We start from the raw sequence: 11965 nt of genomic DNA, 5'->3' as shown, positions 1-11965 counted from the left end.
TAAGAACACAAACGCCCTACAAAGATTAATATATTAAGAAGTGGCTACAGTTAAGAGTAAAGCACAAATTGCTTTATATTAAGAACACACAAAGAACCTGTCCTATGCCACATGGTATAATGACATTAGACTTGACACCTTTTATCTTAAAATCATAAATAATATTTAACGTTAAACTGGTACACAATTAAAAACATTTTATTTAGGCCTATCTATGGCCTTCAAAAAAGTTGACGACTCTACATGTTTCGAGGATGACGTTGCAACGTCGAAACATGTAGAGTCGGCAACTTTTTGAAGGCCATAGATAGGCCTAAGTAAAATATTTTTTAATTGTGTACCAATTTTAACGTTAAATAATATTTATGATTTTAACTTTATACACAAGTGCCAAAACACAATAACCTTTATCTTACCTTAGAGAAAAATAAAACTATAATACACGGGTTATCATTCTTAACATACCTGGCAAATAAGCATTGCCATTCTTTTCACTTAAGGTAGATCAATAACAAAACTGTACTTACATTATTACCAGATCTCAACCTATGTCACATAATGAATATTACATAATCCCCATTAAAGACACCCGATGACTCAAGTATTTTCACCAAAAATACTTGAGTCATTCAGATTCTCCAGTTTGATTTAACTACTGGCATTATCCTATGTGCTTCCCTGGTATCATGAAAATTAAATATTCTTAAAATGTCTTCTTTAAATGCCATAGGTTCTTAACATGCACTTAAAGTGAAAAACCCAGATTATTAAAAAGGCCTAGACATTAACATTTTTTATCAACCTTCATTGTGTAATGCTCTGTTTGTTTGTATTCAAGCACAAAGCTACATACCACTGGTATCAAAACCTGGTTTTTAGCATTATAAGTCCATAGACTTTCTGCTGTGTCACTGGGGAGCTCATTGCACATACTACAAAAGTCAACTAACCACAACATCCTGCTTTCATCAGTATTCCTAAATTGAAGTACATTAACATAGTAATTTAGCCCAAAAGGGCAGGACAACACAAATCTACTGATAAAAACCAGTCAACAATATAATGTCTAACAAGTTTAAAACATCAAACTAGATATCTCTTTCTCAGTCTTTTATCCAAATATCAACTTTTCTGTGAAATGAAAAACTCATTTTGTTAATTTATCAACAAGTACACTCTGAAAATTCATTTACTGCTGTAAATCTTCCAAAACATTCTTTATACAGTTTTCACATACCACTTGTGAGGAGAGCAGGAGAAGAAACCCCCCCCCCTCCCCACAGAAGATTAAAAGAACCTGACAATAAAGCACACACACACACACAGTATAAGCCAATGACAGACTATATACTGTGTTTTCACTTTTAGAAAAATCCAACAGCTTTCAGGGGCCTATTTTAATGGTAGTTGTGTTCAGAAACTCATATTTTGTGTCATGCATAAAACATTTACAATTAACCACCCCATTAATTCTCATTGAAATAATTTCAACAATGAAGGATATGTTAAGCAGCAATGTCTACGAGAAACCTCAATTAATCAGCAAAGTCACCAACATACAGGATTTTAAAAGGCACACTTTAGTCTAAGGTGATGAGCAGCAAACACACTTTGGCACAATATCTACACGATTATATAAAAGAATTCTCTTCCAACATTTACATTACAGTGGTGAAGGAAGTCCAACAAGCTGAATTGAACTAAGTGTGTTATAGTTTCAATTAGGATTTCTTTACTTACTAGGAAAGAGTTTCTACATCTATATCAAAGACATTCATGATTTTAAAAAATAAATATTTTAGCAAGACTAAATACCAGCTTCGATTTACTACTAAAGTATTTTCCTCGTTCAAACTGAATGTTTAAATCTACCAGGTCTTTGATGACCCGAAAATTTCCTTGCCACAGTTTTACCTTATATTAGCACTCAAAGGTAAACTGTAATGAAAGCAGGTAAGTATATTAAACAGCAAAGCAAGAGCTTTTAGAAAAAATACCTTACCCTCTTTAATTGTGGACAGAGACAGTTGTACCACCAAATATTTGTACCTATCATTTATGCTAATCTCAGCATTTGCAACAATTCCCAGTGTTTATAAGTGCATATATAGCTTCAAATACTTTGCAGTGGATATTATATGTCATGTATTATAACACTCAAATATATGAAATGCCCAGATAGTATACTAGTATTTTAGTTTTTCAAACTGGTAAGCTCTGATAGCTAGTTAGCTCTTCAGAATCTTTTACACCAACCACTAATCCTGAATTAGTAATGTTATTTTTTGGCGCATCTCCATTCTGAAAAGTCTCACCCAAGGATACGTAACCATTGTTTTTGAAAGAGAAGTTTTTGGGAGACAACTCACGTGACAAACGGTGAGGCTGAAACTTAGATACATAGCCACTGGTAGTCTCATTAAAATCAGAAATTCCCATAGGTTTCGGCAGGTCATTCATTGTACTTGTCCACTTTGGCTTCTCTAAGTCCAAATTTTCTACATGGTCATCTACTTCACCATCATGAGGAACAGGACACTGAACATATCCATTTACTGGAAGGTCAAGATGTAATAGTTTATCATCTTCTTTATTGACTTCATCCACGAGAGGTGTAGGACATAGTTTACCATTAACATCACTAGTTTCCTGTGGTTTGAGCAAACATTTATCACTCTTTGCTGTCTCTTGATCAGAAGAACAATCTTCCAAAGGAGATATATCATCATCATCAAGAACTGGATCCACTCCAAATCTGGAATAACCTTTGTTGTCAATGCTGTTTACTTGTGGTATGGATTCTGGACTAATGTTATCCTGCAGACACACATAGCCAGATAGAGGAGAAAGAGAGTTTTTATCTTCTGGTTCAACAACAAACTTAGAATATAAGCCTGGTTTACTGGGTTCTTTGAAAGAACCTGGGACTGTGAAGTTTTCAGCCTGAGCCATGCTAACATAACCTTTGGACACTGGTTTGCTTTGGCTTCTTGTAGAATTCAAAAGCCTTTTATGAGGAATATCAAATGGTCTAGAATGATCAAAAACTAAGCCAACTGTTGGGTTTCCGTATCTGCTTTGATTAATAGGGGACATTACACCAAATTTGGAGTAGCTCAATGCAGAAGGCTGATCCTCTTCTTGGATGGATGGTGAATCTCTCGTCTCTTCAATCACACTTCCAACACTCTTGGCCAAACCAAATCTTGAGTAGGGTGGAACAGTTCCAGGTTCAACTAAATCCTCTTCACCATGAATAGAAGGCTCACTATTTGCTAGATGGTGACTTGAACTTAAGTTATTATTTTGGCCAGGGAATGAAACATACCCGCTACCTTGACCAAATCTGCTATACGGTTGTTGAACTTGACTCTGTAGGTAAAAACACCTCTCTCTGCTGTCATCTGGATTATCTCTATCCAGCCCAGAATCTCTGCTATTAGTGTCCTGAATCTCTTCCACTTTTGGAAGACCTGGGCGAGAACAGGAGCGGGGTGTGCAATTAGTCTTCTCTGAGTGACCATCTACTGGAGAAGGTGGTGGATGAAGATCAATCTCTGTACCAGAATCAGAAGAAAGATTAGTCCGATTAGCAATAGATGTGGCACTTCCATGACCACCTAGTAGAGTCAAGTTGTTAATGTCATTTCTTCTATAGGAATCACAAATTTTTGACTTCTTCTGTAGCAGCTGGAAACAAATAAATAAAACTATGTAATTACTGTTTTGTGTTTTTCTGAAGACAAAAATATAAGCCTTAACTGAATACTATTCTTAATGTGCGATGAAGAACGTATTCCATAATAAAAAAATGTTTAGCATACCACTTCATAACTAATTTTTATCTCAAAACCAAAATTAAGAAAGATGGAATTTCAAATACAAATTAACTTAGAACTTTTTTTGAAAATTAACTAAATCTCTTTTAAACTTAAGAAAAATCATCACTTAATAATAATAATAATAAATGTAAGTAGTTTAAATTGGTTAAAATAAACCAATTTCAACAAAATGCTGAGATCTGACATGTTAATATCGCTTATAAATGAAGCCAAAATTTTCCATGCGTAAACGGCATGATGCTATTTTACCTGGTCAGTTGAAGAACTGCTACAGTGCGAATTAAGTGAACCTTGTCTCTCCGTCAAACCAGCTATATCAGAGAAGGAACTGAGATGGTCAAACGTAGGACTTGTGTTAGAGTAACTGCAATTTCTGATCAGGTCTCTTTTAAACTTTTCATAGTCACTGAATGGATGCTGTTGGGGAGGAATGGTTAGATGAGCAACAATCAACATTAGTAAGCCATTCCTAGCATCACACAACATGCTAAGTTCATTACGTTTAAAAGCTGGTTAGTTCTCTAAAGGCTTGTTCACTTGTAGTTGTTAAGTTTAAATTTAAAGTACAAGCATCACTCATGCTCATGCTCACATGCATGATTTAACTTACCTGATATCAACAGCACCTCACTAACAATAGTAATATCATACTTTTACAGTTTCAAGTGTTAGTTCTGTATCTAAACAGACTCAGTTTTCATTCCTTATGCTTGTTACCATCTCAAGATACACTAAAGTACACCATGACACTATACAAACTTTTATATTTATGAATACCAAACCTAACAATACATTATATGTATAAACACACTTATTTCTACTGTAAAATATATCAAACATATGTATACCATCCCTACTATGAATACTATAAAATGATATATAACAATCTATATCATACAGTACACTAAATCAAAGTAAACCATCCTTACCATGACACTATATAAGACTTCTATCCTAAACCATAGTAAATTTAAGTACATCATCCTACCATGAAACTATATAAGACTTCCATACTAAAACATAGTAAATTTAAGTACATCATCCTACCATGAAATTATATAAGACTTCTATCCTAAAACATAGTAAATTTAAATACATCATCCTACCATGAAACTATATAAGACTTCTATCCTAAAACATAGTAAATTTAAGTACATCATCCTTACCATGAAACTATATAAGACTTCTATCCTAAACCATAGTAAATTTAAGTACATCATCCTACCATGAAACTATATAAGACTTCCATACTAAAACATAGTAAATTTAAATACATCATCCTACCACAACACTACATAAGACTTCTATCCTAAAACATAGTAAATTTAAACACATCACCCTATCATGACACTATATAAGACTTCTATCCTAAACCATAGTAAATTTAAGTACATTATCTTACCATGAAACTGTGTACATAAACTTTAGCCTACACTATCAAAGTCTAATAATTTAGAGACAATTTTTAGCAGTAACTAATGCTACTCAAAAAGAATTACACATGCTCAAGTATTCAACCTTATCTTATTCAAATCCCTACCCCACAAAAAATAACATTACATAATTACTAGTCCCGATAAAAACAAGTTGAAAATTATTGCAAACTTCAACAGAGTACACGTTTCAATATATCCCTACATTTAAGTACTGTCTGTTTGTGTTGAATTTCGTGCAAAGCTACACAAGGACTATCTGCACTAGCCATCCCTAATTTAGCAGTGTAAGGCTGGAGGGAAGGCAGCTAGTCATCACCACCCACTCTTGGGCTACTCTTTTACCAGCGAATAGTGTGATTGCCCGTCACATTATAACGCCCCCATGGCTGAAAGGGCGAGCATGTTTGGTGTGAAGGGGAGTCAAACCCGCGACCTGCAGATTGCGAGTCGAGTGCCCTAACCACCTGGCCATGCCGAGTCTCAAGTACTATCACCTTCATGTATTCCTACCGTGAGATAATAAATTCTATTTTTGTGTTATGCTTTATTATTCGTTCGACCATTTTGTTTATCTATAAATTTTTAGTTACATTAAAATGCTAACTCATCTTCTAGCTGATCACATGTATTTTGAGTAAATATGTATGTATTATGAAACTGACACCAATTTCCCTAATTGTGATGTACAGATATTATAAATGTATCAAAAAGTTTATGTAAATTTATGATCACATGAGATGTACTCTCATGACCTAACACAGTGAATAAATACCCTTCCATAAGCTTCATAAACTGAATCACGAGATATTTAGTGAATTATTGTAGTTTGTCAGTAAATATTGTTATTAATATAGAAAGGTGATTTAGGTAATGTTATGTTGTTTTTTTTCAAATTAGGTTTTTCTTCTTCTGGTTCTTTTTTTCCTGATTCCATAATTTGAAATAATTAACATTGATATTTATGTTTTTTCTTCATTAACATTAGTATCAAGTCCTGACCAGGCACATTTTTATTAACTGTGTTTTCGGTAATGGCTAAATTTTATTACAAGTGTTGTTACAGTTTAATTAATTGTTTTTTGTTGAACCCTGGTAATAGTGGCACGTAATTTTAGTATGTTATACTACATTTAAGTATTGTAACTTGCAAATATCCCTAAATTCATGTATTGTAACTTTCATCATGGCAGCATATATCACCTGATTGCAATCAAGTTTTTAACCTTTCCTCTGAGAGGACCAATTTCTCATGAAACAGTTACTACCTAGTGAATATTTTCAGTTTATTTTTTTGTATTTTTCTTGTAAAACTGACAAGTAGTGAATATTTTGGACTGGATATAATATGGAAATGTAGCATGCATTTGGTGTTCAAATAAGTCAACAATGAACTTCATTATTAACAGTGACATGTTTAATTAAAAGTGAGACTCCAAGATTGAAACCTTTGAGAGGAAACACAGTTCTTTTATCAATACAAAATAGACACTAGTAAATCATCAAGTCAGGAGGATGTTTATTAAGTTTAAGACACAGTTGTATGGAAGTTAATATTATATAATATGTTTAGAAAAAAAGTTCAAAAGTGAAGAAAACAGCAGAACTAAGATGGGAAATCCAAGTTCTAGAATGTCAGGTGCTGGAAGAACATGTGCAGGTCAAAGGTTGAGTGGTCCGAAGTCTAGGCACGTCTGGGAAATACAACTACATCACTAAAAAAATATACTGGATGCTAAAGTTCAACAAAACAAGAAGCTTTAGTATGTGCCAAACAACACCAACATCCTGCCTGCAGACTATAAATACTGAGACCTAAAGAGCATCTGGGAGAATCGTTTTAGCAAAAGAAAGAAGAGTTTGTCAGTCATCTGTTAGAAGAGATGTCCAGTTCAAGATGTCAGTGTCAGCCGATGTAAAAAAATATCTGCCACCCAAGCTTCATGTAAGTTATATTAAGATCTCTACATGGTCTAGCAGTGTATTAATTTTAACATGTCAGTAGAACTATGTAAAATCAACAAATTACTAGATGTGTTTGAAAGTTTGATGAGTATCTTGTAACAGTTTCTAAAAAAAAATACCCAACTTATCAGAAAAGGTAATTTACATGTGGAATAAATATGATTCTATGTTACTCAAATATCAGTGTGATTTTTTTATTCCTTACGTAAATTTCGAGGAGTTGCAGACTTGTGAGCTTAACCATGGAAATAATAAATTCATTTGTGACGGGTGAAAGTCAAACCCACGACAAAATCACCTATTACTTGTATATCATCCCTACGAGACCCGGCAACTCGCACCGAGCATTAGACCCAGCTACTTGCATCGCATCTAAGTAACGTCGCTCTCGTCATATTTCATACCAAAAACAAAACTAGTGGATGAAATTGTTTGAAAATTTGACAGGAACTTTTGTAAATACACGTTGTTTCAGAAAAATAAAGTATCTTAATTTTGATGCATTTAGTTTTTATAGATTACCATATTTGAAATCTTGGGAAATCACATTAGAAAAAGGATTTTATAAGAAACAATTAAAATATTTATACATCTTTCCGATTTGAGCTTCTTACTTTTATGTTTTAGTTCATTATTTTAAAAATCTCTAAACATGTTTTATTGTTCTACAAAATGTAAATTTTGTCTATTGTTTTTAATCATTTACTGTCCTTATATTTTCAAGTAATATACAAGACTGAATACAATTGTTGTAACTGAACCCAAACTATGGGGCAAGCATGTCTTTTTTTATTCTTAAATAGGATTTCACATCTGTATATGAATAAAACATTTTAATCTTGTTTCATAAATGCATTTATTTTTATTTCAAGTTTGTGTTTCACTGTATCCATAATTTTGTCTGTTGTGCCAATGAAACCGTGATATCAACAGCACGACTAGCAACTCAATTGCCATAATCTTATCTCGCAGCCACTCGGGGCATCTTTCCTCTCACTCACTCTAGTGGAGATGCATTTGAACAGTACTGTAAAAAATGACAGTAAGAAAGTACACGTATGGTTTATTGTGCACAGTACTCGAATACAATTTGTTTGATCTTTCAAACAAGTTTATTTTAACAAATATTCTTGTATTTGGCTTCACAATACAAAGTACAATTTAAACTACCACTACTAGTGAATGTATATCAAAGTTTACAGTACAGGAAGTTTGTATAATACTGCCTGTTCCCTGGTAGATGATGTAACAAGAGTTTACAAATGAAAACACACTCCAAAAATTACAGCAGTTTAAAGATTAGTTTAGGTCATCTTTTTTCTCATTATAGCTCTCCAAAGGCAAGATTTGCATTTGTATTGGAATTTGAAACTCAAATTTTCACCTCTGCTGTGGGAATGACAGTGTATATGTTCTTCCACAGTTTCTTAAAGCTTCTCCTCCTTTTTTTTTGACACAAATGTGTTCAGTATTTTTACAACCAACATACGGTATTTGTTTTCACGTGCAGTCTAAGTTCCAAATATATTCAGGCCTCCTATCGTCCTAGGTATATAACGACTCATTTAGTCTACTACAATCAGTCCTACAAACTTGCTTCTTCAAAGAACGCGTCTCCAGCTTGTTTCTTTTTTTCGCAACAACCTTTCTTTGTACCAACTTCTTGTTTCTAAAAGCTTTTGTCCACGGACCTGAGCACTTGAAATCTCATCTAAGGTAAAACGTACTTTTATGCATAATATTCATAAATAATAACGGGTGTTATACTGTTTATGATGATTATTTAAACAATGTTCCTCTACTGAAATTAGTGTTCAGTGTAGTTCGTGATTTTTGTGTTTCAGCCTGTAGACATGTATATCACCAACATACATGGAGTAATATATCTCAATAGAGTGTAATGTCATATGCATTTACAATTTTATGTATAAACCAAAGAAAGTTTATGTTGTACTAGTTATACCTGCCACTTACACAAAATATTAATTTCTCGTGTTTATTAAGTATCCAGAATAGTAATAACTAATAGAGTATTTTTATTCACAGTGTGAACAGTGAAAATCTAACTTATATAACAGGGGAATCTCACATGAGGTAAGATATATGCTTTTATTCAAATAACATGTTCTTCATAGATTTTCACAGATTATTATATTAATTGTGATGAATAGTTAAATAGGATTCAATAGCCTTACTTCAATGAAAGTTGTTTTCAGTGTATTTTGTGATTTTATATTTATGTTGATACACATACATCAAAAATGTACATTGAGTGATAGCTTACAATGTGACGGAGAAAATGAAGAAATTACTTGCACGTATTAGTTATACCTGCCACTTACACAAAATATTAATTTTTTTTTTATAATTAACGTAGATCACGTCGAAACATGTACTTGTAGAGATTTTAAAGTGTAAGCCGTACGGCTTCAATAAAAGTTTTTATTGTGTAAATATAAAATGTTGTTTTTAATTAATTATTTATTATAATTTTAGCACAAAAAATTTTAAATACAAGTGCCGGTAGTGGATATTAATTTCTTGTGTTTATCAAGTCTCCAGAATATCTATAACTAATAAATTACTTTTCGTCTAGAGTATCAACAATGAAAACAAATTTGAATCCTTCAAATCTTACATAAAGTAACATGTATGTTTTTGTTCAGATAATGAAATAACGTGCTTAATAAATTTCCACAAATTATCTTATTTATGATGAATATTTAAATCAGATTCATTAGTCTTACATCTAAAGTATATTCAATTAATTTTATGTTTACGTCTATGCACATACATCAACAACATACAGCGAGTGATAACTTACAATAAAGTATGATATAATGTAAGAAACACTTACAATTTTAAATATAAACAGTTTATTCTGTTTATACGTACTAGTTCTACCTGATACTTACACAGAATATCAATAACTAATAAAACATCTTACGCTACAGAAAGAACACTTTATAGACTTTTATTGGGCGAAGTTTTCCAAGTCTTGTTAGGTAAGATGGCGTGTAACAACTGATATACGTGTTGTTTAGCCTGTCTAAATACTTTCAACTGTGACAAACAGTAAAACTGTAATTGTTAACTTACAATTTTTAAGTCTAGTTTAAATAATTCAAATGTATATGAATACCACGTTTTCATTATGTCAACTGATTATTAATAACATTAATAAAACTTTCCTAGGTGGTCTCTAAAGATATTATAGATTCCCCGAAGAAGAAAAGTGATATCTTTGTGGATAAAAAAAAAAAAGTTTCTTTCTTCCAGAGTCAGAGGAGGAAGACACAACAGCAATGGCTGCAACAGTCCATGCATTACCAGATTCACTTTTGTTTGAGGAGCCTGATCTACACTCATGGGGATTCTCCTCATGAGCCCCAAAAATCTGGGGACAGTAGCATGCAGGGGGGGCGAAAGGTGCCGGGAGCCATGGGCATCCAATACAATGAGTCGAATCGAATAGGAGAACCCTTTCCGCCCTTTCCCAAGGTCTTAGGTACAAGGCCCCGGGCATCATAGAACCTCTGCACGCCACTGTCTGGGGACACTGTCACTGGTCCTCCAACAACCATCGCTACATCCACTTCAAACAGGACCAGAAGCGAGAAAACACAACAAAAACCTCTGGCCTGTAGTGCAGAGTGGAAATGGGAAGTCCTCAAAGATGAGCAGCCCAAATTTTTGAGGGACCCATCAAGCTAGCAGGTGTCAGAGTCCTCTTGATTTTTTCCAACTGTTTTTATTTTCAGCATTGTTAACAAAATGGCTTAAGAAACAAATAGATTTGCGCACCAGCAATGGGAACACCTAAACATCGATGCCAGAAAAGAAAAATGCTGAAATACAGTGATGTTACTCCTGAAGAAATTTTAGCTTTTATTGGTGTAACTATTGCTATGGACATACCTCACTTATAACCTCTTAGAGATTACTGGTCTACCATTCTTTTACTTCATTTATCCTAGTTTTCTTCAATATCTTCCAGAGAAAAATTCCTAATCATCATTTGCTTTCTGCATTTCAATGACTTTGCTAATAATCTACATAAAACTGATGATAAGCTCTTCAAAGTATTTCTGTGCTCGATCATCTACTAGCAGCTTTTACAGTTCGCTATAACCCTTTCGAGACTGGTCACGGGTGAAAGGCCATGTCATCTTGTTTGTTGACTCGCATTTAAAGTTTTGTTGAACAACTATTTCATGAATTTATGTCAATAATTTTGGCATCAAACTGTAGATTATACTTCAAATTTTAGTACTATACATTACTCAATTTCTAATTAAAAAGTAAATATTAAAACATAGATAAACATCGATTTTTGTGTGTAATGTGGTATGATGAATGCAGCACTGGTTCAAATTAGATGTTTGTGAAGTCAAAATACTAAGTCTATAGTTTGTACAAATTAAAAACTCAAATTACTGATATTGATAAGCAAGTATATAACAGAAAAACGTCTTATCTTTCCTATTTGCTAAGATATTGCTCATGTAATAAATCAAAGACAGTGGCACCCGCCTACCTCTTTCCATTTTTGGAAATGCTCCCTTATATACACTTACTTCAATATATGCCTTAAATAACCAATCAGTCCCCTAGTGGTTTTCTCAGCCACTTTAATAGTCTTGGCACCATTTCTTTCTTTTGAACCAATATTTCAATGAGGTAGGGTGTCTTTAGTCTGCTCTAAATTTTATATTTTTTAAGACT

At 33.2% G+C, this 11965-nt stretch overlaps 1 protein-coding gene across 1 annotated transcript in view; it reads right to left on the bottom strand.

Moving 5' to 3' along the window:
• Window positions 1–321: 321 nt before the first annotated feature.
• Window positions 322–11965, bottom strand: part of LOC106473261 — a 46971-nt gene continuing 35327 nt past the window's right edge. The window contains exons 13-14 of the mRNA XM_013933947.2: window positions 4092–4259; window positions 322–3690 (exon numbers count right to left, since the gene is read on the bottom strand). Coding sequence (XP_013789401.1) covers window positions 2203–3690; window positions 4092–4259 — 1656 coding nt within the window. The 3' untranslated portion in view covers window positions 322–2202. The remainder of the gene's footprint in view (window positions 3691–4091; window positions 4260–11965) is intronic.

This window comes from Limulus polyphemus, unplaced genomic scaffold (assembly GCF_000517525.1).
Source record: "Limulus polyphemus unplaced genomic scaffold, Limulus_polyphemus-2.1.2 Scaffold6016, whole genome shotgun sequence".
In the NCBI taxonomy this organism is placed as follows: Eukaryota; Metazoa; Arthropoda; class Merostomata; order Xiphosura; family Limulidae; genus Limulus; species Limulus polyphemus.
This window is presented reverse-complemented; position numbering and strand designations above follow the sequence as displayed.